We start from the raw sequence: 20,581 nt of genomic DNA on the forward strand, positions 1-20,581 counted from the left end.
GCGTTGGCAGGCCATGGTGGATCTGGCCTGTTGGCGCTGGATTTTAACCATCTGTCCCTCCAGGCCCAGGAACACACTGCCCTCCCGTGCTGGTGCAGCAGTGGTGGTGGTGGCACGGCGTCGGGCACTGCTGCTTCCGGCCTGCTGAGTGGGCTGGGGTGCCACTGGTGGGGGTGTGGTGCTGGCCGGTCCCTGAGCCCCTGCTCCCAGGACTGGTTGGACAGGTGGCAAGGCCACGATTGTGGCAGGAGCTGGTGTAGGCGGAATGGTCTGCCTTGTAGGGGAGTTGTCTGGTGAGAATTGCAAGGGGGGTGTGCTGCCCAGTACTGGGGAGTGCACTGCTTGGAAGTCAATGACCAGGACTCCCTCCATTCCTAGCCCTGGGGTGTCTCCTTCCTCATCCTCCTCCTCCTCCTGGCCAGCCTGGCTGGTGCTCGGCCCTGCGACTGCAGTGTTGGACGTTGCAGCTCCCTCTGCTGTCACAGTAGTTCCGCCTGATGGGGCCCCTAGGTACAAAGAAGCATTTGTAAACTGAGTGCCGATGTATTACAGTCAGTACAATTATGGCATTCCACATGTCCTTGCATCTCCTTACACCGTGTCACCCTGTTACCTGTCTTGTGATTCTGCACTGACATATTTGGCTAACTTCTGCTGACTACATGTACCATGATGCTTGTCTCTTGTATGTTGGTGACAGTACAGTGCTGGTGTTTGTCTATGCATTGTGTCTAATGGGGAGGTGTCTGGTAGGGTGTGTCATGATGCGCATGCTTCTTACCTGTAGCTGTGGCTCTCGCAGAGCTGTCCAGGGTCCCGATTCCTACGATACTCTCCCTCTCGATGGTGCTGGAGACAATTTCCTCCAGATCGGTGAGGGGTGGCGCCGGGTTCTGGCCTCCTCCAGTGTGTCCAGCCTGCCTTTGAATGTCAGCCAGCTTCCTCTTCGTGAGGCTGCGGATGTCGTAAAACCTTTTTTTCAGTTCCTCGATGGACCTGGGGGTGACACCCGCAGCATTCACCTTCTGGGCGATGTCGGCCCAGATTCTCCTCTTGGTGCTGTCTGGCACGTTGAGGGACAGCTTGCCAAACAGCTGGCGGTGCACCCTCACCACCTCCTCAACCAGCACCTGAAGTTCGGTGGTGGTGAACTTGGGCTTCCTCTTCTGGGAGGACTTCTGGCTTCCAGACTGATCTGCCATTTTCTCCTGTTCAGTTTGCAACCTCCTTCTCCAACTGCTGCTAACTGTGTGTGTTGGGCTCAGGCAGGCTTTCCAGAAACTTCTTAATTAGCTGCACCTGCCAGGGTTGCCACTCCCTGTTTGGGTGGGGGAGGGGGAGCCACCTCATTGGCTGAATCGCCTATTGCCGATTCGGCGTTTACCGAATCGGTATTATCCGAATCGGTAAAATCCGATTCGGTATTTTCCGAATCGGTAAAAGCCGAATCGGTTCATTCAATGCATTCCTATGGGCTTTATCGCCATGGGTCTGTTTTCATGGCTACGAATCTATGATTGACGAATCGGATTTTACCGAATCGGCTATTACCGAATCGGTATTCGCCGATTCGGGAATATCCGATTCGGTGGTAGCCGATTCGGTGATTTCCGAGTCGTTGTTGGCCGATTCGGTACTTTCCGATTCGGACCGAGCAGAATCGGAACGTACCGAATCTCATTACCGATGCCGACCGAATCGGTATTCATTCGGTTTTTTTTTCCTACATCTCGTTTTCCGATTTCAGAATACCGATTCGGCCCGCCTCGGTATTTTAAAATCGGAAAATCGCGTTTACCTACATCGGGCCCTAAACCACTTCCTCAAAACAGAGGCCGTGCCCTAGTCCACAATTAGCCATTCTCTTTTGCATTGTTTTTTTTTTACAGAAAGAGCATTAGGTACTATAGAAACTCGAACCAAATGTGCCCACCCAAGGGGTTCTTTTACGATGTTCCTTGAATTCCATACTGTTCAATGCTTGTATTTTACCACGAGCTCAGATCTTCAAGTCCTACTGTATTGATTACCATTTGAACACTGGCGATATTTGGCAACACATTGTGCTGCTCCCATGAACACCCGGCTGTAGACTAGCAAATGAGTCTAAAACAGATCCAAGATGAAGATTCTCCATGTAAAAACTTGTACCTGTCCCTGTCTCTACCCTCCCATCAATCGACACCGTACCCTTAGTCCAACTCAGTCCCGAGGATTATGGCTAAGAGTTTAGGAGTGCTATTCAACAAAGTCTGGTGGAATCAATCATTAAAAAAGCACCAGATACAGTCTACGAAAATGTATGAAAACCTTTGCCTCCTTTGTTCTCAGTACCCTAAGAAGAGCTTAAGTGCCATTAGGACCCAGAATAGATAGTTGTAATTCCCTTTACCCTGGAATACACAAGAAACTAAATATTGAAATGCAGTCAATCCAAATCCGGGTGCAAGAGGTAGGTTTTGTGTAGAAAGAGCTATGACATCATACCCATCTCATATCTCTCTGCTTGGAGGTATGTAGTAGCATACGATAGGAAGCAGAAGAGACTTGGTAATCTCTGCACCATGCAGCCGCCTTCTGGGAGTCAAGCTGCTGTTACCTTCATCCTAGGTTCAATTCTTACCATCACCAGAGCACTCTGGTCAACTGTTGCGGTCATGTAACAAATGTAAGACCATCCACCAATCAAGAGAGGAAGGCTTTTGAACACCAAGGGCCTACTATGGTGCCCCAGGCGCTCAGAATTCAGGCCTATCACGGATTTCATTGAGTTAAAATAGGGCTTCTTTTCAAAGAATTATTTTGAACGCTTATTCTCCTTTTTGCCCCGCCATCCCTACTTAAATCCCTACACACCATTCCCTTTTCAATATTGCCCATATGAATATTTGGAATGCATTGACTCTGCTCACTCTGGCTCAGGCTTTTTGCCCACTTAGGGCTCTTCGGTAATATCTGAGTGCCACAGCACATACTCCTTCGTTCAAACCTGTAACTCGGTTAATAGTGAAGTTGTGTACCCTGAGAGCATTCGCTTCCAGTGAAGATAAGTGAAGGAGCGGGCACCAAGAGCAACCCTTGCGAGTGAAGGCCTGTGCTCTCAGTACACCCTCCTTCACATATTATTGCTGTTACTGGCACCGGCACCGGGAGCAACCCTTGTGGGGAGAAGCCTCTGCTCTTAGTACACCCTACTTCACTCAGTCTTGCTGTTACAGGCACAGAGAGCAACCCTTGAGGGTGAAGGCCTCTGCTCTCAGTACACCCTCCTTCACTCATTCTTGCTGTTACTGGCACTGAGAGCAACCCTTGCGGTGAAGGCCTCTGCTCTCAGTACACCCTCCTTCACTCATTATTGCTGTTACTGGCACTGAGAGCAACCCTTGCGGTGAAGGCCTCTGCTCTCAGTATATCCTCCTTCACTCATTGTTGCTGTTACTGGCACTGAATGCAAGAGAGTGAAGGCCTCTGCTCTCAGTACACCCTCCTTCACTCATTCTTGCTGTTACTGGCACTGAATGCAAGAGAGTGAAGGCCTCTGCTCTCAGTACACCCTCCTTCACTTATTATTGCTGTTACTGGCACCGAGAGCAACCCTTGCGGGTGAAGGCCTCTGCTCTCAGTACACCCTCCTTCACTCATTCTTGCTGTTACTGGCACTGAATGCAAGAGAGTGAAGGCCTCTGCTCTCAGTACACCCTCCTTCACTTATTATTGCTGTTACTGGCACCGAGAGCAACCCTTGCGGGTGAAGGCCTCTGCTCTCAGTACACCCTCCTTCACTTATTATTGCTGTTACTGGCCCTGAGAGCAACCCTTGCGGGTGAAGGCCTCTGCTCTCAGTACACCCTCCTTCACTCATTCTTGCTGTTACTGGCACTGAATGCAAGAGAGTGAAGGCCTCTGCTCTCAGTACACCCTCCTTCACTCATTCTTGCTGTTACTGGCACTGAATGCAAGAGAGTGAAGGCCTCTGCTCTCAGTACACCCTCCTTCACTTATTATTGCTGTTACTGGCACCGAGAGCAACCCTTGCGGGTGAAGGCCTCTGCTCTCAGTACACCCTCCTTCACTCATTCTTGCTGTTACTGGCACTGAATGCAAGAGAGTGAAGGCCTCTGCTCTCAGTACACCCTCCTTCACTTATTATTGCTGTTACTGGCACCGAGAGCAACCCTTGCGGGTGAAGGCCTCTGCTCTCAGTACACCCTCCTTCACTTATTATTGCTGTTACTGGCACCGAGAGCAACCCTTGCGAGTGAAGGCCTCTACTCTCAGTACACCCTCCTTCACTCATTCTTCCTGCCAATATTCAGGACTGCTTTACTAGTATTCGTGAGGCCAGGCAGGCCCTTTCGGTAACACTAAGCATAGCGCATAGGCGTCTTCGGTCATACCTGATGCCACAGTGCAGGCTCTTTCATACAGACATGATGCCCATGACTCCTTCGCTCCTAGAAAATGGCCTCTGTACGCCTCCTTTACTCATACCTGACGGGCTCCTTCCCATATTCATGATGTCAAAAGTAGGGTCTCTTTTGTTGATAACTTGGTCGGCCCACGCAGGCATTTTCACTCACAGCCAAGGCCAACAGTCCAGGCGGAGGTCTGATGCCCACAGTACAGACTTCTACCCTCAATCCATGTACGCACAGTAAAGGGTCATCTGCATATTTCTGGTTCCCATAATACTGTTCATTATTTTTGGTAAGCCCTGGTATTATTACCCAAGCCCAGATTTACTAAAATGTTACACATTGCGTTACATAGAAGGAAAGAGCTGAAATGCATCATATTTACAAAGATTTGACTCATTTCTGCTCTCTCCCAGCGCTGGCGCACTGTGTGCTGTCTTGTGCCAACGCAGGCACATCTGCGCCAATGTGCAAGAGGGTGAGCATTCCAAGCAGGATTTGTTGTGTAAAGGAAGGGATGCCTTCCATCACAAAAACAATATTTAAAGGTGTATTCCTCTTTCTATGTGTGCGGCCGCATGCAGCAAACATACAAAGAGGAAGTAATGAGGAGAAATAACGATATTTCTCCTCATTACATCAGGTTGGGGAGGTACACCCTTTTGGCGCTATCACTGGTTTACAGATCTTTGCAAACCTGTGATTGTGTTAAACACCATGGATGGACGCATGAGAAACCTATACTCCACCCATGGAATGCCTCCCTGGTGCAAGGTAACGCAAGGCATCGCTAGGCACTGCCTTGTGTTACTTTGAATTTATTAAACCACACAGAGCCATGCAAGGTGGCTTTGCATAGCTTAGTAAATCCCACTAAAGTACTTGTGTTGTCATGTGATGAATTGCTTCACACAAGTGTAACACAAGCCCTTTGTAAATCTAGGCCCCAATGTTAACAGTACAGTTGTCTTCACATGTGCTTGTTTCCCACAGAACTGTCACCTTCCCTAAACCTTAGTAGGCTAAATGGATCCATCTTCACTAGATCTGTAGTCACCTCTATAATTGTTCCAGCCACAATGGTTGCAAGTGTGAGTTGTGTACCTGTGGGTGCTCTGGACGATGAGGCATCAGAAGTGGTCGAGCAGATGGCATTGAGAGTGTGCCAACCAGAGCTGCATGCCATGAGTTCTTGTTACTCCCGTAGTAAAGACTATGTCCATTAGGCCCTTATAGATGGAGAGAGGAGTGATTCAGTAGTTGATCATTATGGAGCCAAGAACTCTAGTGAAGTATTTCTCACTTGATACATTGTGTGATCCTCGGCAAACACTTTATTTTCCATTTCACTTCCTATATCGCAACAAATTAAGAATACAGGTCTGCTCCTTTACCCTTCCCTAACGTTGTCACCGTACACACGCTTTTTCACTTACACCTGCTGCTCTTAGTGCAGGCTTCTTCTCTCAAGTCCAAAGGCCACAACAGGAGCTGCTCTTTGTCGTAGGCAAGGTAAAGTGCCCCCACTGCTTTCAGAGCACTACGATTACAATGTATACGTTGTGCACTTTTTTTTCTTTCTGGCCAGTCAATGGAGTCTTAATAAGAGCTCTTTTTGGCGAGTTACTCCTTGTTTCTCTACTTTCTTTAAATTGAAAATACGTCTCTTCTGCATCTCTGTGAGTCCAAACACTGCTGGGGTGCTGCACTGATCACTGTCTCGTGAACTGAAGGTGCACTTATTTAATAAGAGTTTACATTGTTATGTTTAGTTTGGGTTTATGTCACTGATACAATTGAACTTGTTTAGACAGGCTAAATCCCAACATGTGGCAATGATGATTTTTGGCAAATAAGGGAACATGCTCAGTGTTGAAAACTTGTTTTTCCCAGGATCACACAGTCTGGTCAAACATTGTCCAATGGAACTCATGTCTGCAGGGTCCACAGTCATGTCACCTGTCGTGACGCCCCACGGGTACTCCAGAGTCACACCATGCACACAGGCAAGCTGGCGTCAGTGCAGGCTGCACGCTGTCCTGGTGTCACGTCCTCCACCCACCCACGGTCCCACACCTGCTGCCACTTGTGGCTGTGCGAGCCGCAGAAATTGTAGTGAAACCGGCAATCAGTCTAAGCACAGGTTTCTAAAGTATGGCCTGAGGCAGCATCAGCAGAGCCCTTCGCCTGCTGTAATTCCCATCTAAATGTTGTCTGGAACTAGTAATTTTGCATGGCGTGACCTGCTCTGTAAACCCTATGCGTGTCTATATAGAATATATATATATATATATAGATCTCAAACTCCCAAAGACTCTCGGTGGGTCATTTGAGTTTTGGACCAAATGAACACAGTTTAACACAAGAAGATGGGTCTCACTTCCATGATGTAAGAGTAAGACACTACACGTGAGCATGAAACGCGGCCCACAGTGAGATTCCCTAAAATGCGAGACTCACAACTAAATAAGTGAGACTTTAATGATACAATATCCTGCTAAGAGGGAAGAAGAGAGTGGGTTTTGCTCTCGAAATCAGCGCTTAATTTGAGCCGGTTTCGAGTGCTCGGCACCCGCACATAATTGTCAACATTGGTGCTTCTGAAAGTCTACCACAAGGTGGCGCTGTCTGGATAATTTAGAGATGATAACATAAAAAGGTAATTATTAATTCACTAAACATTAAAAATGACTATTACCTGCTGCCCAAGCCATTCTTATAGCTTTGGGGAATAGAAATAGTCCGAATTGTCACACTTTGTAGGAGTGTGATAGTTAGGAGTTGTGTTGTTACTATCATTGGCAGCTGGCAGGAGCCGGAGGAGTGTGGCTCACTGATTAGAGCGGCAGACCCTGATGCAGAGGTCTGACCCAGGACCAGGGTTCAATTCCCGACGCGGCAGGGTCCTGAGCCCAAAATGTCCACGGGCTTGATAATTCTCGCCTCGGTGCCTACTCTAATCATGGGGTCCCACGCTGCAACTCTGTGCAATAGCTTGCTTAATCTCCACTTCGGCGGCCCACCCGCTGCGGGATGCCTGGCTTTCACCTTGGGGATGCCCAGTAGGGGTTATCTCACAGGGAAAAAGCCAGGACGGGTTCCCAAGGCAAGCGCCTTGATGCCTTCGGGTGATACGTGCGCTATATAAGTCGCAATACATTTACATGTGTGGTGCAAGCTGCAGTGGCACTTGACCAGAGCTCTGGCACTTATTTTTATGCAAATTACGCACTGCTCAAAATAATTAGCAGGAGGTAAGATGTTTCTCCCAGGTAGCACGTTACCTACCAAACAAAAGGAACTCTAATAGTGGGCAAAGAATGGATCACAGGAGGCTACAGTCTAACGCAGAACAGGCGGTATAAGGCCTGTTACAGAAAGCAAAAAATAAATTACAAGACAAATCACCTATCGCAGGAAGCAAACGCTGTACTAAAGAAGAAAGGCGAAAGCCACTTTCCTGTAACAATTGGTCTGTACCCTGTAGCACATGCTTGCACATCCCTGAGCTCTGCACAGTATACCTTGTTTTTCTCTGAAGAAGCTCTTTCGGTTTCGAGGTAGCTCATGATACCTCCGCCTGAAACCCACAGTGCACCGGGACGCAGAAGCCATCGTAGTGTGTTTCCATCTTTGTGTAAGTGTAAGAGCGGAGATCTGACACCATATAAGGTGTGTACTCTAAAGTGTCTAAGTAGGAGACCAAATGAATGCTAATGTGTAAGATGTGAGTATGCATCCATGTAAGACGCATATGAATCTACAGTCTACAGGCTGCATACCGACTGTTACAGGTAAGTAACTTTCTTTTCGCAGCACGTGCAGTTGTATCTCGCATGTTTAAGATAGACTGAATTAACCCTGGGCGGAGTTCGCGAAGTTGCACTACGCAAAGTGTAAAAAAAGGTCCTCCGCAATAGGCAGAGCTACGTGAGCGGTGGAGTACAATAGAAAAATGCCGCTCGCGCTGATTGCACAGTGCTGGATGCTTGTCCGCACTGTGCAATCATTGCGAACGGCACCCTGCACAGTGCAGGCGGTCCCTGCTTTCCTTTTCTGCCACTCGAGTAGATTTTTACTCGAGCGGCCGCTTTCTCAGCGCGAACGGGCAATTTCTCAACGCGAGCTGTTTCGAGCATTCGCAACCTTGCCGCAATGAGAAACCTGACCCCTGCGTTGAGAAATCTCGCCAGGATTTTGATTTTCTACGCTCGCGCTCGCCAACTTGATGTTGCCGATCACGAACGTGGAAAAAACTCGCCGAGGGGTTGATTTTCCTCGCTCGCGGGAGCCAACTTAACGTTGACGCACGCGAGCGAGGAAAAAACCTCCACTATGCCACGCGAAGCTGAGTTTTTGGAACTCTGTGATCTCCACGTTACACTTAGTGCAGGAAACTCCTCAAACTCCACGAGCGGAGCAGAGTTCAGCGCACAGGGTTACACTGAATACCAGTACCCCTTCCGTAATGTGGTGGCTTGCGAGCAGGGATATAAGACCTGTGATCAAATGTTTTAAGGAGTTGGTCCCAGTTGTGCTTCTTGGAGTGCCTGAATGTACATATAGTAATGCTTAGCGAACAAGTGGATGGTTGACCATGTGGCAGTCTTGCAGATGTCTGCCAAGGGAATATTACCTAGAAAGGCCATGATGGCTCCGTTTCTATGAACAGAGTGTGCCTTCGGCATAGAGAGGGACAATGATCACTGAGCTTTAGCATAGGTAATTTGAATGCACTTGACAATTTACCTGGATATATCATACCTTGATATAGGATTGCCAAGGCGGGGTGCGCATAAGCGGCAAACAGCTGTTTGGTTTTCCTAATGGATTTTGCACGATTGACATCCATACTAATATAATAAAGAGAGAGCCCAAACCTTTGAGGCGGGTAATCTCAGGAACCACAGCACCAATCACAACACCCAATACAGCGTTGGAAAGGGCAGTTGCAGCAGAAGGACATAGGCTATGCAGACGCCCACCATGTAGATATAAAAGGTAAAAGAACATGCCAGAAAAGTAGTCCCTTGTGGGCGTGTCTGTGTTGTGCTGTGGGCGTGTGCTGGGGGCGTGGCAAACGTGGGGGCGTGTGGTACGTTCTGCCCTTCATGCCATGTCTCATATCGTGTGCTAATCCCACCCTGCTTCCTTTAAATATCCCTGCATCCCATAATCATAACCCACCCGTACTCCTTAAAATACCCCAACACCCTTAAACACTAACCCATCTTAACCCTATAAATATACCCTGTACCCCAAAACCCAAACCTATACCTAAACCCTCAAAATAACCCTGTACCCCAAAACCCAAACCTAGCGCTGAACCCTATAAATACCCCTGTACCTCAAAACCCAAACCTACCATAGTCAAATAGAGCAAGTACACTCCTCCTCCTTGTTGTTGTACTGGGATAATCCTGATGGCTCCCTTTTGAAAGATCACACGAGACTCCTCCAGCAAAAGGCTGCAGAATTCTGCAGTAATTTTGGCTGTGTTGGTATTCAGGGTGGGCTAAAACTAAAGGCAATAGTTGTAGGCGATGAAATATTGCACTCACTGGTCTGAGAATATACTTTGCCATTGTGGGAGGTAGTGCATCAGTTGCTCCCTGACAGGTGTTGAGTAGTCTGGGGAAATTGCTGGTTGGTCATTCGTTAATGGCAGAGGTGTCTACTTCGAATACCTTTGGCCTTGTTCCATCCATTTCCTCTGTAACCACCTCTTTGGAATTGTTGGTTAGGATCTTGGCCTTCCTGTTGTTGGTACTGAGCAAAAGGGCCAGATGATGCCACCTTTAAGCCATCATGGTTTTGTGGACAGCAAAATCCTGATTTGCTCTGTTAGTGTTGGGGCATGTACAATGCCATTGCAGTGTCAGAGTCCTTTTTTCCAACATTTTGTTGACCTGAAGCTCGAGGAGATGCTCTCCATCTAATCGCATGCCTGTGAAATGCTGCTGCACCTCAGATCTAAAGTGAGTCTTAAGCGCGGTCCTAGTAGGAGCGAACTCCCTCCTGAGAATCTTCCGAGATCACTGTCTTTCAAGCGTTACAATCACCAATCTGGACCAAGTTATTCGAATCCTGACATCGCTTGTAATCCAACCATCCTCGTCTAACGGCTAACCTGGAGTTCGCTCCTCCTAGGACCGCGCTTAAGACTCTGCTCAACAAGGCCCCTAAGGAAGCGACAATGTGTTCCGAATTGCATAGTAACATCGTAAGAATAGGATGGAGTCACATTAAGAAGAATCATCATTAATATGATTTGCATTGATGTTTGTTTTCTGTAAATACCGAGTTCATTACCTATGAGCAAAAATGTGAAGATAACTCACAATTATGTATGTGATGAAACAATGTTGAACGAAATAAAAATCGATTGTTGATAAAGTTGTTGAAATTTCATTTGGTATAAAAAAAAGTTTTTCCGAGAAATTTGCGAATGTTAAACACACACAGCTGTGCACACAGTTACTCAGGTACATGCTTACTTGACACACTTCTTGGATATTAAGAATGGGGGACTGGCGCTCCCAAATACTGCGTAGCACGCAGAAACTTCTAGCCTAGTTGATTGTTGGACTGATACGCAGAAAACTCTGAAAATATCTGAGTGCGCCACACACACACATTTTTAATGGCACTCTCTGTGCCAGATATTGAGCGGAGGTTGATTTAAAATTGAACCCCGAAGGGAGGATCCTCAAGGCACTGAGGTGCGGTGTCAGCTTGAAGCTGTGTGTGTTGCACTGAGCTGCTTGTGCTGATGTCTCAAACCACAGGCATGGTCTTTGTGCTGGTTGCAGGTTGTGTAGCGGACCCTGGAGAACATTCACTGGAATCAGAGTCATTAGAGTACACTTATGCCATGTTCAACTTTTGAGTGCTTCTAGTCTACTGGCTACCTCAGACTCATCTTTGGAGTGTAGTCATTTGACGTCTTTAGTGACGGCGGCAGACGATGGTTCATTAGTGTCCACAATGCTGCAACTCTGAGCAATGTACTCACTTCCGATTGTGTTGACGCTGAATAGTTTTGAAGGACTAAAAGGCATTACAAGACAAGCATGTGCTTTGTGTTCCCTCGGAAGACAGATTATGGACCAGATTTTGGTTCAACCACAGCATTTTATTTTTGCACTCAGGACATAATTAAAAATATGTATTCTCTATACCATCCCAGAAATTAATCATTCTCATATTACCTGGCCCCACCCGAATCAGTTCTGAAGTTAATGTTTTCAGCAATTCTCCAGCATTGAGAGATAGAACTTTAGTGCACAGCAAAAGGGAGCACTAGTAAACACTTCTGAGACTAATGGCAGAAAAAAATAATCTAAGGTAGAGTGTCTCCTGGTGCTCGGTGGGTTTCAGGAGAGGTATCATGAATCACATCAAAAGAGCTTCTTTGAAGAAAAACAAGCTGTACCAACACTAGATGACAGGAGTGTGCACAGCAGGTGACCTATAGCTACACTTGCTGCAAACATTTATCAATGGAGGGAAGTGGATCTATCACAGGGTGCAAGTTAATTTTCACAGGAGGAAAGAAGTGTACCATGGGGAGCTATGGGCCTTTCGCAGAAGACAAGGGTTCTATCACAGGATGTAAGAAGGCTGTCCCAGTACTCAGGGGTTCAATTACAAGTAGCAATGGATCTACTGCATAAGAACTATCTCAGAAGGTAAAAGTATGCAATATATCCGTTTTAGGAGGCAATGGATTAATTGTAAGAGGAAGGAGACCTGTGTCAGGTGGCAAGAGGCTGCCCCTGGAGGCGTAGGGTTCTATCAGTATGACTAACAGAAGGGTGTAAGAAAACCATCATAAGTGATTTATTAAAAGAGGCAAGGGAACTTTCACAGGTAGCAGCAATAGATTGTTTGATAGAGTCAATGTATTTATCACAGAAGACAAGATATATGTCACAGGAGACAAGAGATCTTTCACAGGATACATCGGATCTAACCCAGGAGATGGGAGATCTATCAAAGTGGGCAAATCAGCTCTGTTACAGAAAGCAGGAGATCTAGCACAACAAAGAGGCAATACATTGTTTATGGGAGCAAAGGGATTGATCAGAGGAGAGTAAAGAAAGAAAGTCTATCAGAGGAGGTAGGGATCTAAAATAGGGGCAGCCGTTCTGCAAGAGAAGGCAAGGGATCCATCTCAGAAGGCAAGGGGGGCTTACTGCAGTAGGACGGACTTCTAGCAGAGGGGTCAGCAGCATGGAGCAGGGAAGGTGAGGTGAGGGTGATGGTCGCTTAGAACTGAGTAGGGAGGAGAGACATGGACAGTTACGTTGCCATAGGGCAGGGACATTTTAAGGATTGTGAGGGCCCTGGGCCAAACTTATTTTGGGGGCCTCCATAGTTGCCAACTGTCCCATCTTTACAGGGACAATCCCGGCAGGTTGGATGCTGAACGGGTAATATTGTTGCAGAAACTGTTCCTCTTTGTTACACGCAGGTGCGCAAACAAGAACTTTCTATCTGCAACAGCCCTGTGCTGCAAAGTGTCCCTGGAATTTCTTTTCAAATGGCAACTATGGACCCCTGTTCAGAACAGCTTTGAATTTATGATCCCATTTCAGCTCTTTCATACCCTCTTTCACCATGTCACTGACCGTGTCGCAGGCACACTTGCCCAAATTCTAAATGTGTTTACATCTCATATTCAGGGATAGAGAACTGTGATTTCAATATTATAGCACAGCAGCAGCTCACTAATATTACTGAAATTAATCCTGGTGACACCCTACCATTTCTAATATGTGAGATTTTTTTTTGATCTAAAAGAAGCTTTTTTATGGACGTTGAATGAAACAAACACACTTTCTCTGCAAAATGTCTGTAATAGACTCTCACACATCAAGCATAAATATAAATTAAAGGAAAATGGGATTGAAAACTATCTATTCAAGAATAATTAAAGGTCATCAGGGCAAGACTCTCCAGAACAGAGCTGGCTCTATCAGGGGGCCCTCCCAAAGGCTGGGGCCCTGGGCCAGCGCCCACTTTGCCCATGCCTTAAAACGGTCTCTGCCTTAGGGAAGATAAGGCACTGGCTGTCAGAGTGTGATAATGAAGCACCTGTTGGATGCTTGTAACAGGAGTTTGAATCTAGAAGGCATGTTTTATTGTGTGTCCTGCACTGATATCCCACGTGAATCACACATGTTACATGGCTGAATAAAGTGAGGCGCATTCTAGCTTCTAAGACCTCTTTCAGCAGCTGAGAGTGGACGAGCACAGATGGACGCCCACGCAGGACGGATCGGACTGGCTGGTTATTCTCCGGCGCTCCATCTGTGGAGAGCTGTCCTTGTCGTGGCGGGGAGCGCCTCTGCACAGGTGTCCTTAGATGACAAGGCTCGATGCCTGTGTAATGAACAGACAGCGCGGGAGACGCAGCCTCTGCTCAGCGTCAGACAAAGAGAGCGGCTGCTGCTGCTCGCGAGCGCACCCGGAGCGCCGTGTCCTCGAATGACACGACAAACGCAGAGGCTCCAATAAAGAGAAAATGGGCATTTGTGCGATCTCACTAGGAAATCACCGCAGAGAACAGTCTCTTTAGCATTCACTCTTGCAGGCAGAGACACGAGTCATCACCATCAGTGGCCACTTAGGAACGAATATATAAATATAATTTACTCCTAAGTGGTCACTTAAAGAGACACACATATATTTGAGCGACCACTGAGGGAGACACAGACACACATCCATCTCAGTCACCACTTAGCGAGACACATACCCATGACCACTGAAGGAGGCACGTATCCATTCCCGAGACCACGGGCCAAGACACACAGTGGTCTCAGAGTGAGCACTGAGGCAGGCACGCGCTCATTGTAGTGACCATTGAGGGAGACACGGGCACACACCTATTCCAGTGACCAATGAAGGAAACACACATTCATCCCGGGGATAATTAGAGAGAGACGCTTCCTCCGTGAGAGCTGCCATTGAGGAAGGCACACGGTCACCCCAGTCAGCTCTAACAGGTACACACCCGTACCCCACTAGTCCCTGAGGGAGACACACATCAATCTCAGTGACCACTGAGCGGGGGACACACGCCCATGCGAGCATCCCGTAAGGGAGACATTGACTAGACACGTGCACCAGTGGCCACCTCTGGTAAACGCACCCATCCCTGTATGACCTAGGGTGACCAACTGGCATTGGTGCAAATTCAGGACGGTGAGTGTAGAAATTCAGGACAAAGAGTCAAAATTCAGGACACAAATTCAGGACAGGAGGTTAAAATTCAGGACACAACTTCAGGACAATTGGATACGTTTTACAGACACATCAGAGGTCGCGCAATAGTATATAAGTAGACCCAGCCATATCCAAACATATTCAACCATTTGCAAACCTATCCATCATGTATCCTTCCATCTATTATTTCATTCATCCATCCTTTCACTCATCCATCCATCCATTATCCATCCATCCTTTCACCCTATCCATCTGTACACTCATCCATTCACTCTTCTACCCATCCATCCATTCATTCATCCATCCAGCCATTTACCCTTTCACCCATCCAGCCATCCTTTCCCTTACTCATCCACTCAGTCACTCATCCTTCCACCCATCCACCCTTTCAGTCATCCATCCATCCTCCCTTTCTCTCTCCATCGACCCTTTCACTTAGCAATCCTTCCTTCCATCCATCCACCCACCCATCCATCCATCTACTCATTCACCCATGCATCCATCCATTGACCCTATCACTCAGCCATCCTTTCTCTCATCCATTTAACCTTTCACTCCTTCACTCATTTATTCATCCTTACATCCACCCTTTCACTCATCTAGCCATCCATTCACGCTTGCACTTATCAATTCATCAATCCATCATTTCGCTCATCATCCACCTTTTCACTCATCCATCCTTTCACTCATCCATCCACCCTTTTACCCATTCAGCTACCCTTCCACCCATACATACAGCTATTTACCTTTTCTCTCTTCCATCCTTCCACTCACTCATCAATCCATCCATCCTCTCTCATTATCCATCTACTCAATCTTTCATTCATCCACTCACCCTTTCACTAATTCATCCAGCCATCCACCCATCCCTTCACTTACTCACTCGCCCACCTTTTCATATTAATTTTTAGCTGAGCCTTTTTGAGAAAAGGCCCATCAAGAACTTCACCCTCGCTGCAGGAGCCATTCCAGGACTGGGACAGAAGCCATCCAGGGCAGAGACAGGATCCACCACATGGGGGGACAGGAGCCATCACAGGCGGGGTGGCCAGGAGCCACCACATGGGGGGACAGGAGCCATCACAGGCGGGGGGCCAGGAGCCACCACATGGGGGGACAGGAGCCATCACTGGGGGGGGGGGCAGGAGCCATCAGAGGAGGGGGAACAGGATCCACCAGGGTGGGCACAGGGGTGGGCATGCAGTACTCTAGTATCATCCTGGTCTCTTCCAGGGTGGGGTAGGGCTCCTCAACCCCTCCTGGACAAGACAACGAGAAGACAGGCTCTATTTCCAAAAGTTAGTTTTGCCATCCCCCAATGTGATGTACAGTACTTAAAGGAGATACTCCAAGAGAACTGATTTAACTGATTGTCCTCCTTACTTTGTTAATCAGTGTGGGTGCGATTTGCCATTTCTTTATTTTATTGCATTATAGACTGCATGTTTGAAGAACAGAGGTTTGTTTACAATTTAGTGACAGTAATTAAGCTCTGTGAAGAGAACCACTGCCTCGGTGTAATCAGGGCCGGTTCTAGGATGTTTGGGGCCCTGGGCAGAAAGGGAATGTGTGAGGCCCCTCTAAATTGCAGAGACATGACGCATTCAGGGCTGTTTGCATCTGAATAGATGCCCCTGCTCCTGAAGCTGCAGCCCCTCCCTCTCAGTCACTTTCAACTTTCAAGCACCTCTTAACAGCTCATCAAGGGCTGGAGGTGTGAGGGTTGCCATCCCGCTGTGCCTCTCCAATGCTGCTGCATATCTGAGCTTTCGTACTGCATCGGAGTCTATTACACTGACCTCAACAGCATCGGAGTCAAGAAGGGGTGGTGGGTGGAAGCTGTGCCCGGTTAAAATTACGGACAAATGGCGTCCGTTAAAGAATCCTTCACGGACAACGGACAGACGGCCGAAATTACGGACTGTCCGTGAAATTTACGGACGGTTGGTCACCCTAGTATGACCTCGGCCGGCGGGAGACACTCACCGGGGCGGCCACACAGGAAGCGCACACGGTAGTCCGGGCAGTCGCCATCCGTCTGCTCTGTTCTTCGGCACGAAAAGCGGTAATCCAGGCCACTCTTGTAGAGCACGTCAGCTGTCAAGGGAATCCCATCGAGTGTGGTCACCTAGAGAAATACAGGAAAGATTCACTAGGCAAGGACGCCAATTAACAATATGTACAACTAATCAGAACTGCTGTGATATACACGTGAGTGCGAGTGCATGGAAGCTTTCGGTACGACACCATAAGCATTCAACTGCAACAGACATATACCGCACACAGCTCATTCCAACTGATAAACTCGGTCATGACATCATCATTTGCACCAGATAAAACTGCTAAAAGTTTCACAGCAGGTAGTACACGTGCACCATGAAAGACACACACACACCCCTCAAGTGGCATGCTTACATGTATGCAAGGCCGCTAGGAAAATGGGGCCTGGTTGGTACCCAGTGTCACTTACCCTTGCATGTAGGGACTTTGGCACAGGATCGCTATACTGTAAAAGTCTGTCAGCCGAAGGCTAGCTTTAGTCTGTCCGTGTTCAACAATTTCATAGTGTATCCTGCAGGTACGCAGTACCATTGGTGCAGTGGCACCGGGGCCCAGGACCCTGAAGGGCCCACTGAACCCCGATAAGTGCTGTATTTTACTATCTTAACAGTAGTCAAAGGCCCATTGTCCTTGCTTGCACCAGGGCCCAGGACATCCTTGCTCTTCTACTGCCTAGTGAATGCTGATTTACCCACTCACACAGTTAACAAGCATTTGCAATGCAATAGGTCTCGCATTAGGAAAGTTTGAGCTATTGGTCTTGTAAATGACAATTTTTTTATTTATGTTTTGGTTTTGAAAATAGCTACATTATTAGCTTTGTCATTTACAATGCCAATAGTTATAACTTTCGCAAATGTGACACCTATAGCATTTGTAATGCAACTTGATTTGTATTTACGTGACTTAGATGTATTGATATTACAAATAACAATGGCTTTTAATTTTTAAAGTAATTAATACTTAAATAAAAGTTATTGTAATTTATAATGGCAATAGCTTAAACTTTTGTAAAAAACGTTTGTGAAGATTATGTTCAGTGTATTTTATTGTGACGAAAATCCAAGAACAGAAGTGAAATATTAACATCTTTTTGTGACATTTGTAATAAAGCTTGAAACATTGAGAGAACATAAGTGAACCAGTTGTTGTTGAATGGTTGCACAGATTGATTCTGTGATCGCGCAGTGGTGATGAGTGATGCTGTGGTGGTGCTGAGTGATGCTGTGGTGGTGCTGAGTGATACTGTGGTGGTGCTGAGTGGTGCTGTGGTGGTGCTGATTGGCTCTGCGGTGGTGCTGAGTGGTGCTGTGGTGGTGCTGAGTGGTGCTGTGGTGGTGCTGAGTGATGCTGTGGTGGTGCTGAGTGATGATGTGGTGGTGCTGAGTGATGCTGTGGTGGTGCTGAGTGGTGCTGAGTGATGCTGTGGTGGTGCTGAGTGCTGCCGTGGTGGTGCTGAGTGATGCTGTGGTGTTGCTGAGTGATGCTGTGGTGGTGCTGAGTGGTGCTGTGGTGGTGCTGATTGGCTCTGTGGTGGTGCTGAGTGGTGCTGTGGTGGTGCTGAGTGGTGCTGTGGTGGTGCTGAGTGATGCTGTGGTGGTGCTGAGTGATGATGTGGTGGTGCTGAGTGATGCTGTGGTGGTGCTGAGTGATGCTGTGGTGGTGCTGAGTGGTGCTGAGTGATGCTGTGGTGGTGCTGAGTGATGCTGTGGTGGTGCTGAGTGATGCTGTGGTGGTGCTGAGTGGGAGATGGGGAGAGGGAGAAAAAGAAGAGCAGGGAGAGGGAGAGGGTAAAGAGAGAGAGAGAGGAGAGAGGGGGGAGAGATGAGAGAGCGAGGGGGAGAGAGGAGAGAGAGACGGAGAGGGAAGAGAGGGAAAGGGAGAGAGGGAGAGGGAAGTGAGGGAGAGGGAAGTGAGGGAAAGGGAGAGAGAGAAAGGGAGAGAGGGTAGAGGGAGATAGGGAGGGTAAGAAGAGAGGGGGAGGACGAGAGCGAAGGACGGAGGGGAGAGAGAGAGGGGAGGGAGAGAGGGAGAGAGAGAGGAGAGCAGGCAGAGGGGGAGATGGGGAGAGGGAGAAAAAGGAGAGCAGGGGGAAGGTAAAGAGGGAGAGAGGAGAGAGAGGGGCAGAGGAGAGAGAGAGGGAGAGGGTGAGAGAGGAGAGAGGGAGAGGGAAGTGACGGAAAGGGAGAGAGGTAGACGGAGAGAGGGAGAGTGAGAGAGTGAGGGGAGGGAGGGAGAGGGAGGACGAGAGGGAAGGAGGGAGAGGAGGGGAGATAGAAGGCAGGGACTGCCTAAGAAACATACACAAAGAAGGAGTAAGAGAGAAAGGATGGCAGGCTTTGAGGAAGAAGAGTGCCGCAGACAGAGATCATGCGGTGAGAAACAGGAGGGGCAAAGGCAGATATGGAAGACGAGGATCCACCGAGCAGGTCAAGCCGCGGAGAGGCACAGGCATAGAGCAGGCAGAGCACGGGGAGAGGAGGGGCACAGAGAGACTGAAGGGTAGTGGCAGCTAGATTGTAGGTGCTATGAAAGAAGGAGATAGTGAGTCTGAAAAAGGTATGAGTGGGCCAGAGAGATTGCGAGAGAGAAAGACGAGAGCAGACAATATGAATGAAAGGGAGAGACAGCAATAAAGAGACTAGGAGAGTGAATGGGAAACTCGGAATTCCAATATTTTAAAGGCAGAGTAGGAAAGAGACATGCATGAGACAGGCAATGAGGATGAGAAAAATGAAGATCAACGCACAAGAGGACGAGAGCAATAAAGACACTAAGTGGAGACAATGAGAAATGTAAGTGCCCCCACGGGAGAGAGATGGGTGGGGCAGGACAGACAAAGTGCGATACAGAAAAGAGACATGCATCATACAGAAGGGAAGGGGCAAAAAAGAGATAGAGACAGTAGAAAGATAAAAAATAGTGAGATGCAGAGCTGAAGGGATAAAACAGACAGAAGAGGGCCTGAGTGTCGCTGAACGATAGAGGAAGAGACAAGAGACTGGTCAGAAAGAGGAAGAGTACAGTGAAACCTAAAGGATGACAGAAATAGTCAAGAGAGACAGATAAAGGGAATGGATTGTGCGAGACAAGGTGAGGCATGGCAGAGTGTGAGGCATAGAAGAGGCAATCAGATAGGTAGGACTTTGCAAAAGACAGCTGGATACTGAGACCGAAAAAAAAAGAGTGGGAGACAGATGACAGGAGAGATAGTGAGTCTGAAAAAGGTACGAGTGGGCCAGAGAGATTGCGAGAGAGAAAGACGAGAGCAGACAATATGAATGAAAGGGAGAGAAAGAGTAAGACAAACTGGAGGGAGACAACGATAAGTTGGGGGAAAATGAATGCATGGGGCTAGCAAATGAGGGACTGGGAAGTACGTGATACAGACAAGATAGTGGTAGTAGATGGACGAGTTGAAAAAAAGAGATGGGCAAAAGGCAGTACAGTGAGACACAGGGAGAACGAAAGAGAAAGAAGAGGGCATCATTGGGTAAAAGTGACAGAGAAAAAGAGGCAAGAGGATGAGAAAAACGAAGATCAACGCACGAGAGAAAGAGAGCAATAAAGACACTAAATGGAGACAGTGAGAAATGATAGAGAAATGTAAGTGCACCCACGGGAGAGACTGGGTGGGGCAGGACAGACAAAGTGCGATCCAGAAAAGAGACATGCATCATATTTATTTATTTATTTATTTTTGCTATTTTTAAAGCGCGCAAATACCCATACGGGTGTCTCGGCGCTAGTGATCAGAGAACTCCTTACTCTTTGAGGGTAGTTAGACAGAGGAGAAAAGCCATGTCTTGAGGCTCTTTCGGAATTTGATGAGGGTGGGGGCAGTTTTGATATGCAGAGGGAGGGTATTCCATAAT

General features: G+C 47.7%; 1 protein-coding gene across 1 annotated transcript in view; it reads right to left on the minus strand.

Moving 5' to 3' along the window:
* Positions 1-20,581, minus strand: part of CEMIP (cell migration inducing hyaluronidase 1) — an 857,787-nt gene that overhangs the window by 279,097 nt on the left and 558,109 nt on the right. The window contains exon 10 of the mRNA XM_086957874.1: positions 16,632-16,773. Coding sequence (XP_086814000.1) covers positions 16,632-16,773 — 142 coding nt within the window. The remainder of the gene's footprint in view (positions 1-16,631; positions 16,774-20,581) is intronic.

Source organism: Lissotriton vulgaris, chromosome 2_1, assembly GCF_964263255.1.
Source record: "Lissotriton vulgaris chromosome 2_1, aLisVul1.2, whole genome shotgun sequence".
Lineage (NCBI taxonomy): Eukaryota > Metazoa > Chordata > Amphibia > Caudata > Salamandridae > Lissotriton > Lissotriton vulgaris.